At 35.5% G+C, this 23,023-nt stretch overlaps 1 protein-coding gene across 6 annotated transcripts in view; it reads left to right on the top strand.

Moving 5' to 3' along the window:
* The window catches only part of STAM (signal transducing adaptor molecule), an 81,135-nt gene that overhangs the window by 17,087 nt on the left and 41,025 nt on the right, over positions 1–23,023 (top strand). For 2 of the 6 annotated variants that reach the window (XM_072825657.1, XM_072825655.1), the window contains exons 2-3: positions 6,162–6,246; positions 15,133–15,271. The exons of 2 other annotated variants lie outside the window; for them this stretch is intronic. Coding sequence is in view for 2 of the 4 variants with exons in the window: in XM_072825654.1 (XP_072681755.1) it covers positions 6,162–6,246 (85 nt within the window). In the remaining 2 variants the exon portion in view is untranslated. The remainder of the gene's footprint in view (positions 1–6,161; positions 6,247–15,132; positions 15,272–23,023) is intronic. 2 more of the 6 variants (XM_072825654.1, XM_072825653.1) reach the window with 1 other exon arrangement.

Below are 23,023 nucleotides of genomic sequence, written 5' to 3'. Positions count from 1 at the left end.
CTTTTTTTTTTTTTTTTTTTTTTTAAAGATTTTATTTTATTTATTCATGAGAGAGAGAGAGAGGCAGAGACAGGCAAAAGGAGATGCAGGCTCCCCACAAGAAGCCCCATACGGGACTTGATCTCAGGAACCCGGGATCACACCCTAAGGCGAAGGCAGACGCTGAACCACTGAGCCACCCAGGCATCCCTGTCCTGTGCTTATTGATTGGCCATAATTTGGTGGTTCCCATGATCCCCCAACTTTATTGAGCCATAGTAATGTTCATATAATATCCTTTTAATAAAATATAAAAAAAAATATCCTTTTAATATCCATGGAATCTATAGTGACATCCCCTCTTTCAGATATTAGTAATTTATCTTTTTTAAAAAGATATTTATTCATCAGTGACACAAAGAGAGAGGCAGAAACACAGGCAGAGGGAGAAGCACGCTCCTCCAGGGGAGCCCGATGTGGGACTTGATCCTGGGACTCTGGGACCATGCCTTGAGCGATGTTCAACCACTCAACCAGGAGTCCCTCTTTTTTATTTTTCAACTGTCAATTTTATTGATATTTTCAGAGAACCAACTTTTGATTGTATTGATTTTTCTTTATTTTCTTTTTTCAATTTCATTGATTTCTGCTGTAATTCTTTTCATCTGCTTACTTTGGATTTAATTTGTTCTTCTGGTTTTCTTTTTTTCTTTTTTTTTTTTTGTTCTTCTGGTTTTCTAAAGTAGAAGTTTATATTAGTGACTTTAGATTTTCTTTTCTAATGTAGGCATTCAAAGCTATAAACTTCTCAAGCACTGATTTCAATTATATTCTACTTTTTTTTTTTTTTTTTTTTTTTTTTTTTAAGTAGGCCCAGTGTGGAGCCCAACATGGGGTTTAAACACATAACACTGAGATTGAGATCTGTGCTGAGACAATTAGCCAAATGAACCACCCAGGGGTCCCTGTCCTACAAATTTTTGTATGTTGTACTCTCATTTTTGTTTAGTTCAAAATATTTAAAAATTCTCTTGAGCTTCCTTCCTTGACTCATGTATTATTTAGAAGTGTGTTACTTCACGTTTTGTGATTTTTCCAGCTATTTTTTGTTAATGATTTTTGTTTAATTCCATTGTGGTCTGTGAACAGATATTGTAAGATTTCTAGTCTTCTGCATTTGTTATGGTGTGTTTTATGGCCATGCAACATATTTGGTATTTCATGTGAGCTTGAGAAGAATGTGTCTTCTGCATTTGTTGGATAAAGTAGTTTATAGATGCCAATTATATACAGTTGATGGTGTTGAGTTCAACTATGTCCTTAATGATTTTCTGCCTTCTGCATCTATCCATTTCTGATAGAGGGATGTTGAACTCTCCAACTAGAACAGTGGCTTCATCTATCTTTATAGTTCTATTGGTTTTTGACACTGTTATTTTGACATTCTGTAGTTAGGCATTAACATTTTAAGGATTATTATGTCTTTTTGTAGAACTAATCCCTTTATTTTATGTAATGCTCTATCCCTGATAACTTTCCTTGCTCCAAAATCTGCTCTGTCTGAAATTAATATAGCTACTCCCACTTTATTTTAATTGGTGTTGGCATGCTTTATCATTCTCCATCTCTTAACTTTTAATGTGCATGTGTCTTTGTATTTCAAGTGGGCTTCTTGTAGGCAATGTATAATTGGAATTTATGTTTGATCATTTTGTATTTAAAGTGGGCTTCTTGTAGGCAGTGTATAATTGGAATTTATGTTTGATCATTTTGTATTTAAAGTGGGCTTCTTGTAGGCAATGTATAATTGGAGTTTGATCACTCTGATAATAATTGTATTTAGACCATTAACATTTAAAGTAATTATTGATATTGTTAGATTAATACCTACCATATCTGTTACAGTTTTCTAGTTGTAGCCTTTGTTCTTTGTTCCTTTTTTTTTCCATTCTTTTTTTTTCTGCCTTTCATGATTTTAATGGAGCATTTCATATGATTTAGTTTTTTTTCTTTTGTAGCACATCAATTATACTTACGTTTTTGTTATTTTCAGTGGTTGCCCTAGAATTTACAGTGTACATTTAAAAGTAGTCCAAATCCACTTTGAAATAGCATTATACCACTTGACTGTGGTAGTGTGAAGTGCACTGTGTAGTGCAGGCAAGTGAAATAAATAACAAAATATTGCCAGTTCCTCTCTCTCGTTCCTGATATCCTTGCTGTCATTTATTTTACATAAATGGAAACACATGTATATACCGTATATCTCGATTTTTTCCTCTATCTTCACAGATAGAGACTTTTTTTAAACTTGTAAAGTCAGTTTATTGGCAACAAATTTCCTTAATAGTTTTTTGTTTGAGAAAGTCTTTATTTCTCCTTTCCTTTTGAAAACTAATTTCACAGGATATATAATAGGTTGATGGTTATTTTTTCTCAACACTATTTCACTCCATTTCCTCCTTGATTGCATGGTTTCTGAGATGTCAGATGTAATTCTTTTTTTTTTTAATAAAAGATATTTATTTATTTATTTATTTATTTATTTATTTATTTATTTATTTATTTAATTGGAGTTCAATTTGCCAACATATAGCATAACATCCAGTGCTCATCCCGTCAAGTCCCCCCCACCCCCCAGTGCCCGTCACCCAGTCACCCCAACCCCCTGCCCACCTCCCCTTCCACCACCCCTTGTTCACTTCCCAGAGTTAGGAGTCTCTCATGTGTTCTGTCTCCCTCTCTGATATTTCCCACCCATTTTCTCTCCTTTCCCCTTTATTCCCTTTCACTATTTTTTATATTCCCCGTATGAATGAAACCGTATAATGTTTGTCCTTCTCCGATTGACTTACTTCACTCAGCATAATACCCTCCAGTTCCATCCACCTTGAAGCATATGGTAGGTATTTGTTGTTTCTAATGGCTGAGTAATATTCCATTGTCTACATATACCACATCTTCTTTATCCATTCAGTCAGATGTAATTCTTACGTTTATTCCTATATAAGTAAGGTGTTGTTTTTTTTTTTCTGCTGACTTCTTTTTCCATTTTTTTCTTCCATCATTCATTTTCTTGCAATTTAAAAATGATTTACCTAGGTGTAGCTTTTTTGATAATTGTTATGCTTGGTGTTTCCTGGACCTGTGGTTTGATGTCTTACATCAGTTTGGGGAAATGTTGAGTTGTTTTTGCTTCAAGTATTCTGTTTCTCCTGTGCTATTTCAGTTATGCCTGTTTTACTTTTTATGGTTTCCCACAGTTCTTGGATAATCTATTGTAGTTTTTTTTTTCTTCTAGTCATTTTTTTCCCCTTTGCTCTTCAGTTTTGGAAGTTACGATTGATATATACTCAAGTCCAGAGATTCTTTAGCTGTGTTCCATCTGCTGATGAGTCCATCACAGGCATTCATTTTTGTTATACCAGTTTTGGTCTCTAGTATTTTTTATTCTTTTTTAGAATTTCCATTTTTGTGCGTACATTCTTTATCTGTTTTTGTATGTTGACTCTTCTTTCCATTAGAGCTCTTAGCATATTAATCATAGCTTTAAAAATTCCTGGTCTGATAACTCCATTCCTGTCATGTGTGAATCTGGTTCTGATACTTACTCTTCAGACTGTGTTTTTTGCCTTATAGTGTGGTTTGCTGAAAGCTAGACATGATGTCCTAGATAAAGGAAACAACATACCCCCAATCTCCCAAAAAAGAAAGAACACCATCCTTTAATAGTGTAATAGTAAGGAATGATGAGGTAAGACATGTTCTGTAGTCTCGTGATTAGGTCTCAGTTTTTTAAAGTGACCTTCTGCCCCTGGGATGTGAATTTCTCACTGCTTCTCAGTTTTTTCCTCTTTTGGGTGAGGAAGGATGGCTAGATGGGCTGAAGTTGGATATTCCCTTTCTTCCACATGGGAGGCTGGTGTTGGGACTTTTCCCTAACTGTAGGTGGGTTAATCTCTGGTAAAAACCCTGGTTGGTTAGGTACTGGTTAAAATAATTAACAAGTAGTCCTTGTTCAGAAAAGAAGGCTCTGGTGTATCTCACAATGGTTATTGTCCCCCTCATCCTGCTAAAAAATGGAAAATTTTCTCTGAATTTATCTTGAGATCCTGGGAGAGCTCCTGAGAATAAAATTTATAAAAATGTGGGAAATCCTCTGTGTACCCTTTTGGATTTTAGCCTTCAGAATTGTGCACACTTAGCTCCAGGAAATTTGTCTGTTACAGCTTAGATCTGTGGTACTGGTTCCTGGTGATATTTCTGCTTATGGGTTTCTGATCTATTAAATTGTTATTCTGTGTATCCATCTGTCTGTATCTCTGATTTTGGGCACAGCATTTGGCCTGTGACTTCACTTCTGAGGGATCTCAGAAGAGTTTATTTTTCAGCTCTTTACTTGGTTGGATAGAGTGATAATTTCCAAGTTCCTTAAATGCTGTATTGGAAACTGGAAATAATTACTTATTTTTGGTGCTTATGTCTCAGCTATGCTTTATCTCCAGAAAGCAAATCTTCACTCATTTGCTCAGGAGGCTGGGGAGAGGTGGTTACCAGAGCTCCTGATTAAGGAAGGCAAAATAGATACCTACCTACACTTTGTAGCATTATTCCATTCTAAATCCTCTTTCTTCTCCACTGTCAACTGCAGGCATTTCCTTCTGCTACCAGTACTTGACTTTTCTGAGAATTCAGTGGTATAAAACAAGCTGGTTCTTAAGCTTTTTTTGTTATTGCTGGTTGGTATATGATGCATGTTTTTTAGGTCTTTTGAGTAGGTAACCATATCTATATTGTTACATAGTTTTTGAGATACTGTTGCTGTTATTGCTTCTAATGTTTTCCTTGTCCTTGTGTGTTTGCCTTAAAAACATTTTTTAAAAAAATATTTATTTATGACAGAGAGAGAGAGAGAGAGGCAGAGACACAGGCAGAGGGAGAAGCAGGCTCCATGCTGGGAGCTCAAGGTGGGACTCGATCCTGGAGTTCCAGGATCGTGCCCTGGGCCAAAGGCAGGTGCCAAACTGCTGAGCTATCCAGGGATCCCCCAGAACTTTTTATTTTAATTAAGAGAGGGAGCCTAATGAGATGATTGAGCTCAATCTGTGATATCTCTAAGTTTGTCATTTTCATTTAATGGGAAATCCTCAGTTAAAGCTTGGTTTCTTTTGTTCATTTTCTTCCTTCCCCATGTCAGATACAAAAATCGACAAAATTACATAATAATTTTATTACCTGAAACTTTTTGCTAAAGATTTGTACTTAGTTATGTTTCTTCACTGGCAAGTAAAGTTTTTGATGATGAAACTATTTCTTATTTTAGTCTTTCTTCATGGGGAAAGGGATAGATCTGTATGTAGTTTTTTTGTTGTTTTATAAATAAGTATCAATGGTCTATTTTTCTTTTTTAAGATTTTATTTATGTGTTTGTTAGAGAGAGAGAGAGAGAGAGAGAACGTGTGAGCAGAGCCCAGGGGGACAGGGGAGAAACGGAGAGAGACAGGTAGATTCCATACTGAGCGTGGAGTCAGATGTGGGGGCTCAGTCTTAGACCCTGAGATCAACACCTGAGCTGAAATCAAGAGCCAGGTGCTTAACCAACTGAGCCACCCAGCTCTCCCATCAATGGCCTGTTTCTTCTCTTTTTAAAGATTTTTTTACTTTTTCAAATTTTAATTAAAATCAATTTATTTAACATAGTGTATTATTAATTTCAGGGGTAAAATTTAGTAATTCATCAGTTTTATATAACACCCAGTGCTCATTAACATCAAATGCCCTCCTGAATGCCCCTCACTACCATCTTCTCCACCAGCAATCCTTAGTTTCTTTCCTATAGTTAAGTCTCTTACAGTTTTTTTCTCTTTGTTTTCATCTTTTTAAACTTTTCCTTCCCTTCCCCTATGTTCATTTGTTTTGTTTCTTAAATTCCTGGCCTATTTCTTATATTAAATAACAAGCAACTGAAGTGTGAATGGGGAAAATTATTGTAATAGAGAGTAAATGTGACCCTACCCTCTTTTGAGGATGTACTTGACCATCTCATTAAACAGATTGCTGGCAGCTGTTCTGATTTCTAGTTGATACTTGACGATATCACAATTTGGTCATTTGAATGTGGTCATTTACCTCTTAAAGATTTTTAAAAATAATGTTCCTGCAATTTCTTTTCATAAACACAGAGAAAGCAACCAGTGAGATGAATACTGCTGAGGATTGGGGCCTCATTTTGGATATTTGTGATAAAGTCGGTCAATCTCGCACTGGGTAAGTGTTGCCAAGTTTCAGAAATATATATTCTCTTTATTAACAGGAATAAAATGAGAATTAGAAGGCAAAGCATATTACAATTATAATTTAGTTTAAGAAGGCAATGTTTTTGCTAGCAAGATTTGAGGAATTATCCCATTTAAGTTATCCTTTACAACCAATTAGGGTAACATGACTGGTAACAATGTTGATTTTTTAATTAAACACCCTTGTCCATAGTTGCTTCTTGAAGCCTAGCTTTTTCCACTGACTTTTAAAACAATAGTGTTTTTTCAGGTAAGTGATTTCTTAAGTTTTCGCAGTTATTTTTCAGTTCTTTTCTTCACTGTCATATCTGGAATATCCCACCTACTTAATCAGTGCATAGACAGTTTTAGGACAGTATAATCTTAAACTTTTTGGCATAAAGCCTTTTTTGTTAATACAGAGCTTTTAATACAGTGAGTGGATTAACTGGTATACAGACTAATATATCTTAATTCCTGGGCTAATAAACACCTGGTTATTAGCAGCCTCATTTACCCCTTTGTGCCACAAAAATCTTGTCTTATTTATGTACTTTGCTGTGAAAAATGTTAGAGAGCACTGCTGTCTTATACTTGATTCTTTTTTTTTTTTTTTTTTAAGATTTTATTTTTAAGCAATATCTACATCCAACACGGGCTTGAACTCATAACCCTGAGATCAAGAGTTGAATGCTTCACCAACTGAGTCAGCTGGGTGCCCCTTTACTTGACTCTTGTGTTGCTAATCTTAACCATCTGATGATGCTTTTTTGGCTCTCCTTCCTTCCCTTCTAAATATATGCAGTTTCTTAAACTTTCTTAGATCCATTTTTTTTTCTAATACTTTTTTCTTTGCCAGTACATTTTTTTAAATCTTGCAATTTGTTTGTATTTTTATATGGGTGGCATCTATATTTTTGGCCCTGATTTTTCTCATCCTAGCACTAGTCTTGTGGACACATCATTATTTCTGGACATCATACTATATAAGCTTTCATCTCACCATGTAGATCTCTGTTAATGACAAGATTAATTCATTTGCACTTAATACCTCAGAGTCACTTCCACATTAATATTGTTGAATTCTATCAATCTGCCTCCAAAATATCTCACAGAATGTTGATATTATTATAAAGTCTCCTCAATTAACTTCTTGAACACAGGCAGGGGCAGTTTGTCTTCATAGTCTTTCTGACCCTTCAATCAAGCTCCTTTCTGGCCTGTAACGTACAGCCTTCATTAGGTTCCCCAGACTGTGGCCTCCAAATGTGGCCTTATCCATCTGCTTTCTTGTCTTTACATTTTAGTGTACCTAGTCTTTGTTTCTGACCCTGTTAGTTCCTTTATTTAATTGGAATTTGAGTAGCTACTGTGTGCTGTATATCTATTCCTTTTTCTCTATTGCTGTTGGTCCCACTTGAGACATTCCTTTTCATGCCTAAACTAGTGAATTAACCTTCTGACATTTCTTTCCATTTCCATTTCATTTCTGTCTACTTCTTATATCTAATTGCCCCATAACAGCTCTGACCATGTCATTCCCCTACCTTCTGCAGTGAGTTGTCTGACCTCTCTCTAGGACTCTGACTCATTTATTTTCCGTTTGTTTTTCCTCTAAGTACTGTTTTTTTTCAAGTCAAGCTTTTCAGCTGCTAGTGCTTTTCTACCTTAGTTTAAGGCTTTTGGTCATTGTATTCCTTTAGTGTGAAGTATTTGATTCTCTCATTTTCTGTCTCTCTGTCTCATATCCTTCGAGGCCCAATATACACTTCATTTCTTCCACAAACCTTTCTTTATCCCCTTTATTGCAAATCATATTATGGTCCTGTGAATCCTCAAAGCAGTCTATCAAAATCATTCTTTTTTGTGTCTTGTTTTGTGTTATCATAGTTTATGTCTGTCTGATAGACTTAGATTTATAGAATGAAAAGGTCCATGAATTTTTGTTGTGTAGAGGAAAGAAGCAGATAGTTTAGTGGTTAAGAGCATGGACTTTGAAGTGAGACCGTCTGGGTTCATATTCTGGCTCTGACCGCTCTGCCGTGTCATACTGGGTAAGTATCTTATCTTCCTGGTTTGCTATGTAAGAGTAAAAATAGTGGCTTCTTCACAAGGTGCTTATTGTCAGTGTGAGATTAGTTAACAAATGTAAAATGTTTATAGTAGTATCTGGCACATGGTTAAATGGGTGCAACTTAACCTCTTTTTGATTAAGTTCAATTTTGTGACAATTTGTCTGTTAAGGATTAGGTATCAACCTAATTCCATCCCAGTATAATTTGGAGATAAAACTTTTATCTAGCATTCCAGTTACTAAGTGCCTCCCCTCTTCACTCTGTCGGCTTTCTTTTCATTTTTACATTGGTAGATACTTTTTAAATAATTTGGTTTGTTGCTTGAAATACAAAGATAAACTGCTTTTCATTACTAGAAATAGTCCATATTTTTCCATTTAAAAAATTTATAATTTATCTGAAATTCTGCATAATGTACAATGAAGATAAAGAGATGAGTAGTTCTTTTTTTTCTTTCTTTTTTTTTTAAATTCATTTTGCCAGCATATACTATAATGCCCAGTGCTCATCACATCATGTGCGCTCCTTAATACCTCAACCCCATCTCCCCCCCCAGCTCCACATCTACAACCCTTTGGTTGTTTCTCAGCGTTAGGAGTCTCTCCTGGTTTGTCATCTTCTCTGATTTTTCCCCACTCAGTTTCCCTCCTTTCCATTATTGTCCCTTTCACTATTTTATATTCCACATATGAGTGAAACCATGTGATAATCATCTTTCTCTGATTGACTTGTTTCAATCAGCATAATACCCTCCAGTTCCATTCGTCGATGTAAATGGTAGGTATTCATCCTTTCTGATGGCTGAGTAATATTCCATTGTGTGTGTGTGTGTGTATATATCAATCACATCTTTATACATTCATCTGTTTAAGGACATCTCAGGCTCCTTCAGTTTTTTTTCCCTTCAGTTTGTTTTTCTTCACGTTAACAGTTTTTTTGCTACTATTTATTATTCTTTTCCTTATTTTTTCTTATGAGAGAACTTTTAAGGCCTACTCTCTTAGCAGCTTTAAAGTTCCAATAAAGCATTATAACTATACTCTCCTTGCTGTATGTTATATTCCAGAACTTACTTAAAACTGGAAGTTTCTACCTTTTGCCTCTTTTTACCACTTCACCTCACACCCACCTCTGCCAACCATCAACCCACTCTCTATTTCTGAGTTCAGTTTTATTAGATGCCACGTATTAGTGAGAGATCTTACAGTATTTGTCTTTCTCTGACTTATTTCACTTAGTATAATGCCCTCAAGGTCCATCCATATTGACCTCATATATTTAAAATGTCTTAATTTGTAGCTTTAAAAAAAAGTTCTCCCATTTTTTAAGATTTATTTATTAATTGGCTGGGGGGAGGATCATTGTCAGAGGAGGGGCAGAGAAAGAGGGAAAGAGAAACCCAAGCAACTCTTTACTGGATGTGGAGCCTGACATGGGGCTGATCTCACTACCCTGAGATCAGACCTGAGCTGAAACCAAGAGTCAGACGCTTAACTGACTGTTCCATCTAGGCACTGCCCCTCCCCCCTAACTTGTCTCTTTTTCATCTAGTATCAGTAGGTTTAGATACATGATCATTTTTTTCAAATTTATTTTAGACAGTATACTTCCTGTCAGTATGTTCCTTAATATTTCAGTTATCTTTTGGGCGTTTTAATTGACATAATGCTAAGTCTGTGAATTAGGAAGTATTTTCAACTTTGCTGATTTAAATAACGAGATGTAGTTCTGTTTCTCCTTTTAAATAATGTTTTTTCCTTTCCTCTTTCCTTCTCTTCCTTTTTTCTTTCTACTTATTTTTTTCTTCCCTTAACATTTATTGTGCTCTAGTTCCTTTAAATCTTCATTAATTTGCAAACATTTATTTATATAAATACAATCTCTTTTCATAGCTCCCGTTAATAAAGAATTATTTGAAAAGGATTAAATAATAATTGAGACGCTATTCTAATATTGCTGAGCTTTTAAAAAATGTCACCCTTAAATTTTATGATTTCTCTTAGAGAATAATGTTTTATATACATATCTAGTTGTGTTTTCACTTTCTTGTACCTTGATAATTTCATAATAGGAAATGAAAACCATTAAGGCCATGTTCATTTTCACTAGCCCTCAACACTTTTGCCCTCATGGGTCCCTTTTTCCATGAAAATTAATAAAACTGTTTTATAACTGCATTATTACAAAAACAACTATATTATTATACACCCAGACATTCTTTGCCCCAAAAGTTCATTTTTTTCTTTTTCTCTTAAAATAAATTTTTATTTTTATGGGCCCCTAAAATTATTGTGAGCCCTAAGTGTTGCATCTACATGCCTAAGGATAAGTGGTGTTACACAATTGTGTAAGATATTCTCAAATCGGGATGCCTGGGTGGCTCAGCGGTTGGGCACCTGCCTTTGGCTCAGGCCATGATCCCAGGATCCGGGATCCAGTCCAGCATTGGGCTCCCTGCGAGGAGCCTGCTTCTCCCTCTGCCCATGTCTCTGCCTGTCTCTCTCACGCGCGCTCTCTCTCTCTTTTTGTGACTCTTATGAATAAATAAATAAATCTTTAAAAAAACAGATATTTTCAAATCAACTTAGTAGTAGTAAAATTATTAAGGTGCTTTTCAAGTGAGCAGTAAACTATGGGATACTTTTTTTTTTAATCTTATTTTATTTATTTATTCAATGAGAGACACACAGAGAGAGGCAGAGACACAGGCAGAGGGAGAAGCAGACTCTGTGCAGGGAACCCAACGTGGGACCTGGTCCCAGGTCTCCAGGATCATACATATCCTGGGCCGAAGGTGGCGCTAAACCTGTGAGCCACCCAGGCTGCCCATATGGGATACTTATGATGGTGTTTGTAGTATTTCTTTTGTTTGCTTATTTCTTTTTATTGTGGTAAAATATATATAACATAAAACTTAGGATTTATCCATTTTGTGGCATGTTTGTGACATTCAGTACCGTCACATTGTTGTGGGATTATCACCACTACCCATTTCTAGTACTTTTAATCAACCCCAGCTAAAACTCTTATTAGACAACTCCTCATCACTTCCCTGCCAGCACCTGGTAACCACTTAGAACCACTTAGAGTTTGTTTTTAATCTTTGAAATCATTTTGTAATTAGTGTATATGGAGAACTTGTGGAGATCTGGTTTATGTTACCTAGGAACCTCCATACATATATTTAGTTATGGGTTCCTGAAGGTAGCATAAAACTATTGAATATCACTGTAGGTTGTCAGCAAGATATTCGAGGGACCCGGTGTGCTTTAGTTAAGACTGAGAAATGTCACTGGTTTGAGAGAGGTGTTCCTGAAACCATACACATGTGTTGTGTATTTTCCTGAAACAAATTTAGATAGGGTGGGCTAAAGTATGGGAAATTATGGATTGGAATGCATTTCATAAGGTTAGTTGTGTACTATGCAGCAGTCTAGATTTTTTAAAAAAGCATTACCATTTGGGGTTTTTTTTTTTTTTGTTTTTTTAAAGATTTTATTTATTCATTCATGAGAGACACCGAGAAAGAGGCAGAGACTCAGGCAGTGGAAGAAGCAGCCTCCACACAGGGAGCCCGATGCGGGACTTGATCCTGGGACTCCAGGATCACACCCCGGGCCGAAGGCAGGCACTAAACTGCTGAGCCACCCAGGGATCCCCTGGTTTTAATTTAATTTTATAAAATATACAGATTTATTTAAGAGGATGGATTTGGGGATTATAGAGGGAACTTTAGGAAAGGCTTTTCTTTATCTATAAGCTTTGATATTTTTATCAAAATTACTTATAACCATCAGTATATTGTGGAATTATTTAGTGCAGAAATAAAATAACTTTTGTCAAGTCTTTCTCCCCCCCCCCCCCCGATCCTTTTGGTTCGTTCGTTCTTTCTTTCTTTCTTTCTTTCTTTCTTTCCTTCCTTCCTTCCTTCCTTCCTTCCTTCCTTCCTTCCTTCCTTCCTTCCTTCCTTCCCTCCTCCTTCTTCCTTTCTTTCTTTCTTTCTTTCTTTCTTTCTTTCTTTCTTTCTTTCTTTCTTTCTTTCCTTCTTCTTCTTCTTCTTCTTCTTCTTCTTCTTCTTCTTCTTCTTCAAGCATCATCTAGTTTAGAGTTGTTGTAGTTTAGAAAATATTCTCAAGTTTTTAAGGGAAGAAAAAGCCATTATTGTGAAATTTTATTTAGTTAGAACTGTGACCCAGAAACATGGCTTCCATTGTTTTGAAAAATGTTCCTTATATTCTTTCTCTTTTAAAAATTTTACTGTTCTCTTCTTTAAACCATACATAAGTGTGAATGTATTTATGTTTGTTGATTTCAGGAAATACTTATGTTTATGTAAAATATGTACTTTTTTGATTTAACAATAGATTTATATTTACATGGCTCAAAAATTAAAGCAACTTGAAAAGATGAACATGGATAAGACTAACTCCGATCTCTTTTTCTCCTCCATCCTATATAGGTAGCTGCTTTTCTTGCTTTTATATCTTTTCATTGTTTCTTTACAGGAGTATGAATTTATTTTCCATTGATATATAATAAGCATATTGTATACATGATTCCACATTTGTAATTAGTTAATTCATTAATATATCCTGATAGCCTTAGAAATACATTTCTTTTAATGTCTGTTAGCAATGCATTGGTTGTTAAATTGACAACATACAGAAATCATTTTGTAGTTTAACATCAGGTTTTAATTAGTGGCATGTAGAATATTACCACACTTTAAAATCATTATTGGGGATCCCTGTGTGGCTCAGCGGTTTGGCGCCTGCCTTCGGCCCAGGGCGTGATCCTAGAGTCCCAGAATCGAGCAGAATCGAGTCCCACATCCGGCTTCCTGCATGGAGCCTGCTTCTCTTCTGTCTGTGTCTCTGCCTCTCTCTCTCTCTCTCATGAATAATAAATAAAATCCTAAAAAAAAAATTAACAAATTATTTAATAATCGCAAATAATTATATCAGTCTCAGGAAACCTAGTAGTTGTAATTATTGTTTGTTTCATATAGGTTATAGAGGTTATTTTTTAAGCCTGAAATGTTTGAATATGCTGGACTTAAAACTTTAAAGAACATTTTGAAAAATTTTTCTGACTTCCTAGGACATTCACATGATTTTTAGGGTACAGTTCCAGTGTATGAGTAAGTACTGAAAAATGCCTAACCAATGAGGTCATATGATAGACTGAAAAGTCTGTTTGTTTAGAATCAAGAGAAGTTTGAGAATGATGGTAGCAGTTTTCTTTAGCATGTCTTCACATAATGAATAGCTTTTATTTGTTCTAAATCATTTGTTTATATTCTCACATGAAGAATAAATGTGAGGGTAGGTGTTGATTATCCACAATACAAGTTAAAATTAAAATTCTGTGATTGACATCCAGATTAATTTGTATTGTTACTTTGTATCTGAACTGTCTTTGCTTAGCTTTGGGCAGAGATAGAGTTGACTGAATGTGGAAAACATGATATATAACTTGGTTAAGGGATTATTTAGATGATAAATCTTTGATTTATTCCTATAGAATTAGAAGGATATATAGTTATGACTGACATTTTGTGAAGAATACAAATATAAGCCTTTGGAAAAGAGTTTGCTAAAAATACTTTTCATTTTGTCTGTATTGCCTTGTCTTAGACCTGGGCTGTGACTATTTCTGTTTTTCACCTGAAGGTTGATGTAGTATTTTCAGATTTTTTTAAAGGGAAAAGTAGTCTCTGACCCAGACATCTTCAATTACATAGAGGAACACATTTCTTCCAATATATAGTATGATAATCATATCTTCAAGTTATAAGCCTTAATTTTCAGAGTCTTCCAAGTGCTCTTTTAAGAATAATAGCCATCATTTACTGATGGCTTATTATTTGTCAAGTCTTGTTTAAGTTCTTTAGAAACATTTTATATAATTATCACAGCCCTAGGTACTATAGGTTTTTCCAGTTTACAAATGGAATATAATTCATATTTAGGATTAAATATAATTTAAATTAGAAATCCCAAGAGGAATAAAATTAAAGGATTTTTTGTAAAGTGTGATCTTGGTTTTTCATGTCTTTTTTACTTTACATTGTGGACTTATTTTTAGTTGGTTTCATTCTCTCTGCATCAGTCATTTTTTCTTTTATATGACAAAACAGTGAGTACTAGCTGGGTATCATGCTTTGTGTATGCAGTGGTAAATAAAACAACAAAGCCTTTGTCATCAGCTGTGGTGACAGTCTGCTAGTGGAAGGTAGAAATAAATAGGTAGACAGATAACAAGCCAAGATAGTGCTTTAGTGGAGAATAAAAGGGGAGACCTACTTAGATTTTTTGAGGAAGGCCCAGTGTGAAAGGATAACATTTATGATTTTAAAGTTGAGAAGAATCCAAGAGCTGAAAGCAGAGGTTCCAGGCAGAGGAAATAATACCTAAGTGAATCCTACAAGAGAGAAAATGGTTGGTGCTAAGAACTTCAAAGATACAGAGTAGCAAGAACAGAGGTGAGTTGCCCTAAATGAGAGTTGAATATAAGAGTGAGTGAGTTAGGAAAATCGAAGTCATAGTTGGAATGGTTGAAATTGAGATTATAGAGAGTTTTCACTTCCTGGTAATGGCGTAGTCTAGGATGTGACCATGGCAGTTAATAAAGTGTGATAGAAGTTAAAAAGCCAAGATGTTGGGAACATCACTCATGTAGTAATTAATTAACATCTCTGAGGGAATTGAAACAGAGGTAGTGTTGGAGAGAGTGGCAATGAGCTAGGAGTTAAAATCCTTGAGGGATGAAGGGGTAATTGAGGACTTTTTTTTGTTTTTTAGAGAGAGAAGAGGGAGAATGTCAGGCAAATTCCATGCCCAGCACAGAGCCTAAAGGGATACTGGATTCCACAACTTGGAAATCCTGATTTGAGCCAAAAACAAGAGTTGGGTACTTGACTGAGCAATGCAGGCACCTCACGTGAGTTTTGTTTTGTTTTGTTTTGTTTTGTTTTTTATGATAGTCACAGAGAGAGAGAGAGAGAGAGAGGCAGAGACACAGGCAGAGGGAGAAGCAGGCTCCATGTACCGGGAGCCCGATGTGGGATTCGATCCCGGGTCTCCAGGATCACGCCCTGGGCCAAAGGCAGGCACCAAACCGCTGCGCCACCCAGGGATCCCTGTTTTTTTTTTTTTAAATAAGTGCAGTTAGAAGATAGTCCCACCTGATGAGAGCTGGACTGTTAGGAAAGAGGGAGGGAGAATGAATAGGAAGTAGTAATGGAAGCAAAGAAGACCCTTATCTTGTACCGACCTATTATAGTGGGAATAGTATCCTCCCTGGAGAGCCAGATTTCTGTAAAGCAAAGGACTGAGGATTGGGGCTTTTGTTGACATTGGACTGTAAATTCTAGAGGACACAGTGGAGAAGTTTCAAAAGGGGGAAAGTAATACACACGTAGAACTGTTTAATGATGGAAAGGCTAGTCTGGGAGCTTCTTGTAGGGACTGGTGTAAACAGGAATTATAGGCATGTATTCTCAAATTCTCAATTATTGGATAGTAGAGAAAGTAGGGTGTCCAAGACTTCCTTCTGACCTTTATGGATGGATCCTTGGAGGCCTAGGAAGAAGTGGTTGGGGCTTGTTTTTGACCCCAGTCCATAAAGGGAAGAGGCTTGAGGTGGGATAGTCTTTATTTCTGTTTTTTTGTGCTTTAAAGATTTATTTATTATTGGACATCCACATGCAGAAGAATGAAACTAGACCACTCTCTTTCACCATACACAAAGATAAACTCAAAATGGATGAAAGATCTAAATGTGAGACAAGATTCCATCAAAATCCTAGAGAAGAACACAGGCAACACCCTTTTTGAACTCGGCCATAGTAACTTCTTGCAAGATACATCCACAAAGGCAAAAGAAACAAAAGCAAAAATGAACTATTGGGACTTCATCAAGATAAGAAGCTTTTGCACAGCAAAGGATACAGTCAACAAAACTCAAAGACAACCTACAGAATGGGAGAAGATATTTGCAAATGACATATCAGATAAAGGGCTAGTTTCCAAGATCTATAAAGAACTTATTAAACTCAACACCAAAGAAACAAACAATCCAATCATGAAATGGGCAAAAGACATGAACAGAAATCTCACAGAGGAAGACATAGACATGGCCAACATGCATATGAGAAAATGCTCTGCATCACTTGCCATCAGGGAAATACAAATCAAAACTACAATGAGATACCACCTCACACCAGTGAGAATGGGGAAAATTAACAAGGCAGGAAACAACAAATGTTGGAGAGGATGCGGAGAAAAGGGAACCCTCTTACACTGTTGGTGGGAATGTGAACTGGTGCAGCCACTCTGGAAAACTGTGTGGAGGTTCCTCAAACAGTTAAAAATATACCTGCCCTACGACCCAGCAATTGCACTGTTGGGGATTTACCCCAAAGATACAAATGCAATGAAACGCCGGGACACCTGCACCCCGATGTTTCTAGCAGCAATGGCCACTATAGCCAAACTGTGGAAGGAGCCTCGGTTTCCAACGAAAGATGAATGGATAAAGAAGATGTGGTTTATGTATACAATGGAATATTACTCAGCTATTAGAAATGACAAATACCCACCATTTGCTTCAACGTGGATGGAACTGGAGGGTATTATGCTGAGTGAAGTAAGTCAGTCGGAGAAGGACAAACATTATATGTTCTCATTCATTTGGGGAATATAAATAATAGTGAAAGGGAAAATAAGGGAAGGGAGAAGAAATGTGTGGGAAATATCAGAAAGGGAGACAGAACGTAAAGACTGCTAACTCTGGGAAACGAACTAGGGGTGGTAGAAGGGGAGGAGGGCGGGGGGTGGGAGTGAATGGGTGACGGGCACTGGGTATTATTCTGTATGTTAGTAAATTGAACACCAATAAAAAAAAAATAAATAAAGATTTATTTATTTATTTGAGAGAAGGAGAGAGCGAGCACGTGCGAGAGAGCGAGCGTGTGAGCATGCACATGTCCGGGGGGAGAGAGGGGCAGAGGGAGAGAGAATCTTAAGCAGACTCTATGTAGAGCATGGAGCTAGACTTGGGGCTTAATCCCATAGCCATGAGATCACAACCCGAGCCAAAACCAAGAGTCGGCCGCTTAACTGACTACACCACCCAGGTGCCCCAGTCTTTCTGTTTGTTTACTTTAATTCCAGTTAGTTAGCATACAGTGTTATTTCAGATGTATATGTTATATTAATTTCAGATGTATTGTAATTCAGCACTTTTCCTACATCACCCTGGGCTCATCATGTGTTAGTTTTACATTAATTAAAAGGCTCACTTTATCCTTTGCAAAATTAAACATAATTTTTTATGTTCAAGAGATTTTGACGTTTCCTTTTCTGTGAACTGTATATATCCTTTCATTTCTTGAAGTCTTTGATACAGTAGGGGCATATCTTGTCTATAGTTTGAGTTGTGTGTGTCTGTATGTATACACACACATGCAAACACACACACATATATATATATATATTGTATTATTCTTTTTACTTTGTTTTTTTTCCATTTAGAAGTTTTAATTTTTTATGTAGGTAAATTTATCAGTCTTATGGTTTGCAGAATTTTAGTGGAATTAACTCATTCTGGTGGAATTAACTCATTTTTCTTTATGGTTTCATTTTTTAATTTCATAATTAGTTGACTGGTTTTTGAATACAGTTTTAGATTTACAGGAAAATGGAGCAGACAGTATAAAGAAATCTATATATCCCCCCTATTCTTCACATACAGCTGCCCCTATTATTAACACCTTCATTGTATAGTACATGTGTTACAAGTAATGAACCAATATTGATATGTTATTATTAACTGAAGTCCATTGTTTCCATTAAAGCTCATTTTAGTACAGTTTTATGGATTTTGACAAATCTTTAATGATCTATATCATTAAAATATCACACAGAATAGCTTCACCATCTTAAAAATGTTTTATGCTCCACCTATTCATTCCTCTCCTCTCTTTCTCTTCACTTCTGACAGTATATTTTTTAACTGCTTCTTTAATGTTGCCTTTATCAAAATGTTGTATAATCAAGATCATATAATATGTAGGCTTTTCAGACTAGCTTGTTTTACTTAGCAAAATGCATCTAAGCTTCATCTGTGTCCTTCCGTGGCTTGATAGCTCATTTCTTTTTATTTCTGAATAATACTCCATTATATGGATGTACTATATATCATTTTTACATTCACCTATTGAAGGACATCTAGATTCCTTCCAGTTTTTGGTAACTGAATAAAGCTGCTATGAAATACATTCATGTATAGGTTTTTTCTGTGGGGACATAGGCTTTCAACTCAGTTGAGTAAATACCTAGGATCATGGTTTGGAAGACTGATTAGCTTTGTGAGAAACTGCCAAACTGTCTTCCAAAATCTCTGTATCTGTGGTTACATTTTTTTACATTTAAATCTTTGCTCTTTTTGGAATATCCTCTTATGAAATATGAGGTATGGTTCTAACTTTATTCTTTTCTGTTTGGCTACCCAAAATTCCAGTGACGTTTACTGAATAGTACATCTTTTTCCTTTCTGATTTGAAATACTGCCTTTATGTATGACACTCCCACTATGTATGACCAGTGTATTTTTTAAACTTTATCTTTTGTCCTATTTGTACATGTGTATACATGTGCTGCTACCACATGGTTTCAATTATTAAAGCCTTAGAATACATTTCAGTATTTGACAGGGCTAAATTTCCTCTTTTTTGTCCTCCTAAGAGTTTTTCTAAATACTCCTTCCCCTTTCTACTTCCCCAGATAAACTTTGGGATTGGCTTGACTAGTCTAAAAACAAAATTGTTTCTTTTAAATTGGCTTAGTTTTAAATTAATTGTCTTTATGATATTAAATCTTCTTATCCAAGAATAGAACATATCTTTGTATCTTTTAGTAGTGTTGTGAAATTTTCCTCTTACAAGTCTTGAATATTTTTGGTAAAGTTTCTTATGAGATATTTTGTCCTTTTGCCACTGTTTAAGTGGAGTCTTTCTTTTACTGGTTGTTTGAAAGGAATTTTCTTTTTTCATCGGTGGACTGTATTATAAATTCTGTGTATCCCGAAGAGAATGATCCATTTTAAGGCAGGAAATTTAGATGATGATTCAGGGAAAAGGGGGGATAGTAGCAGGAACCAAGTCCTTGACTAGGGTAGGGTTCTGATTCAATTTCATTTTTTCATCTTTACTTGCCCTAGACAGTGATTTTACTTTTGTATTTTACTACAATTTTTAAAACACGATGTATTTTATGGCTAGGACCTATAGAATCCTTGTGACTATAGAGATGGTTTCACAGATAGGGAAACTAAAGCCCTGAGATTTTAATGTGACTTCCAAAAGTAGTAGCATAAGCAAAAATCAAAGTCAGGTTTTTACTCCCAATCTTTTTTTTTTTTTTTTTTATGATAGTCACACAGAGAGAGAGAGGCAGAGACACAGGCAGAGGGAGAAGCAGGCTCCATATGCACTGGGAGCCAGACGTGGGATTCGATCCCAGGTCTTCAGGATCGCGCCCTGGGCCAACGGCAGGCGCCAAACCGCTGTGCCACCCAGGGATCCCTTTTACTCCCAATCTTATGTTTATTTCTCACTTATCTGTGTCACATTCTTAGGTGCCTATAATGAGCAGTTATTTGAAAGTTAAAATCATGAATCAAGACATGCCAATTTGATATTGAAGTTTTGAGTGCTTCCTTTCTCTCCCATGTATTATATTGGTATTTTGCTTGACAGAAATATGCTTTAGCTTATATGGTCTAGGAAACTCAAAATATCCTCATACTGAATTTAAGTATGTAGTAACTTATCTTTTTATTAATCCTCAATATGTAGTATGTAGAAGTTTAATTTACCTACTTTTCTGCTGAAGTCTTTTGGAATCATGAACTTGTTTTGTTTTAATCTAAATTCAGTTTGCCAACATATAACATCCAGTCCTCATCACATCATGTGCCCTCCTTAATGTTCGTCACCCAGTTACCCCATCATCTCACCCACCTCCCCTTCTGGAACCCTTTGTTGAACTTGTTCCTTATATAGCCAGATAATATCATTTGTATACTGAATTCATGTTCCATCAGTCATCTCACGAAAACACACCTACTTTACAAGCTCAAAGTCAAGAATTTGATGTTTGTGCTCAGTGTTTCACCCTTTTTGCCCTTGTGTAGACTGTGTTTTATGTAAACTGTATTATAGATCAAATCTATCTTTTCAATATGTCATAGAATATACAATTACTTGCTTCAGTTCTGATTGCTTTCCTATTTTATATTAGAGTTCTCTTCAAGTTAGTCTCTTGCTTTTACGCTTTTGAAAGGCATCCTCTACATTAGACTCTTCTCTGTATTCAAGGAAGGTTTTTATTATCTGTTAATTGAAAAAAAAATTAAGATTTAAATTCCTGTATCTTTTAGTGTGTGCCTGCTAGGTACTACCCTATACTAAGACCTATAAAAGCTGTTTGTACACGTTTAGCCTTTCACCACTACACAATATAGATAAATGTAATTCCTTGAAAGGTTAAGTTGTAAAGCATTTTTTAGAGTATGTAAAGTGACAGTTTAGAGGTCAGATCATTCTAGTCTAAAATAATTTGAAAGCTAAAGTTGTAAAAGTAATTTGATAGAAGAACAAACTAGAATTAATGTTGTTGAAGTTCTCTATGTCCCTGGGACAATTCTCAAAGTATTGGAATAACATAACTGATCAGGAAGCGTTAAAATTCCCTTTCAGGATGAGGTCTGTCAAGCTTCAGATCTTTTCTACTTTTTCTACTGTATTGTAGCTCTGCTTATGTCTAGCATTGGTTCTCAGCCTGGGTAATATGTTTATATTAGGGATGGTTTTCATTGTCAACATATGAGGGTTAGGTGGGGCATAGGGATGTGATACTCCAGATAGTCTTATACTATAAAGAATTTTATGCCCTGAGCACATAATAGTGCTTCTATTTAGAAATCTACTGCTAGTGTCTTTGTACTTTTTCATTCCTGCTTCATAGGTGATGAGAAGTTAACTATGCAAGCACTTTCATTAACTGTGTTACACATTATTATTACTGTTTTTTTTTTTTAATATTTGCAATATTTTAAGGAAAATAACCTATTCTTTTGTCAGGTTCCATGAGGGGGATAATGAAGAAGTAGTATCCTCATTTTGAAAAGTGTATTGGTCTAAGGTCATTGATTGACTTAGAAATAGATGGAGGAGTTAGAATTTAAATTTACTGTTTTTTCAATGGTAATAATTTCCTTAAGGATATAAAACCTTATCACAGTTTAAGTTACTATTTTTATGATACAAAATACTTCTCAAATGAAAAGTAGACGAGTGGGACATAATTGAAATAAGGGTATTTTAAAAAAAATTTTATAAAGCACAAGATGTCACAAAACTTGACTGCTTTATCCAGCAAAATGTTTCTTACTTTTTCCATATATATTAATGGAAAGACCTTTTAGGTAATCCCACTAACTGGTGACTAGGAGACTAGTGTTGAGCTATTTATCTGTCATAACTGTACAGCAACATGCTTGTAAGTAGGTAGACATTTATAAGTAATGAACAGTTTTGGAAATTTACTTGAGGCTGTTTAAAGAGATTTGAAATTTCATTATCTTTGAAAAGAGAGTTGTAGAAATGTGAAATTAGCTTTACTTTTCCTTGATCTTCTGACAACTGATATGAGCTGCATCATATGCATGTTTATCTTACTGTGTTTAACTGTATTGTTTGTAGCCCCCTCAAATTGAATTTTTCCAGAAAGCTTGTCCCTGCTCTCCATTTAGTGAGCTTATTATGTGCTATCTCCCCATTACAGTTTTCATTTTCTTATAGAGTGTGAATAGCTCACTGTACTGAGTGTGATTCTTGCTCAGTGTATGCATGTTTTAAACAACGTGGCCCTATATGAAAGCCACCTTCTTTAATGGAGGCTCAAAATAACAGTTTTGCTTTAATAATTGAGGAAAAGTTGCCTATTTGAGCATATTTGAGAGATGGCAGAGTATGTTTTCCAACAGGTAACTCCTTGATCAAGAGAAATTGGCTAATTATAATTTTCACCTGTGCCCTGACTTTGGAAACACACCCCAGGAAATGGTACTATTCCCCTATATTTTACAGTGGTGAGATTTGTGCTGTGCCCATTTCTCACTTGGTAGGTTAAGAGCAGCAAAGTTATTTTGGGGTTGGAAAACTGGGAAAGGTGAAAATTTTCCCTTTCCCTGTTCTTATCCCTATCCCTGACCCCAATCTTTTTGTTTTCCCATCTCAAGATAAGGAAAAGAGGATATGTCTTACAAAAGTTTTAAAATACCAAAATGGAATTTTGAGAAGGTTTTTTGCAAGAGACTGCAGAGGTTGGGTAATGGGAATCATTGGTAGACTCTAATGCACATGCTCATTTTATCTTTAGCATGTATTTTTACAAAATACTTCATTTATGTTTATTACCACCTTACATCCTGTGCTCCTCCCAGCACTACTTAATCTGCATTTTTCCCCTTATTTTGATCTTACTGTAATTCTTTTTTTTATCTTATTGTAATTCTAAGGCAAGATTTTATGAAAGAATGTACATTTTTCTCATAGAAAACTAATTCAGTGGAAGACATACGGGAGTTGGTAATAAATAGAGCTTGAAAGGAAGATTATTTGATTAT

The sequence above is a fragment of the Canis lupus genome, chromosome 5 (assembly GCF_048164855.1).
Source record: "Canis lupus baileyi chromosome 5, mCanLup2.hap1, whole genome shotgun sequence".
Taxonomy (NCBI): domain Eukaryota; kingdom Metazoa; phylum Chordata; class Mammalia; order Carnivora; family Canidae; genus Canis; species Canis lupus.
Note: the sequence above shows the minus strand (reverse complement) of the source record. Positions and strands in the feature narration are given on the sequence as shown.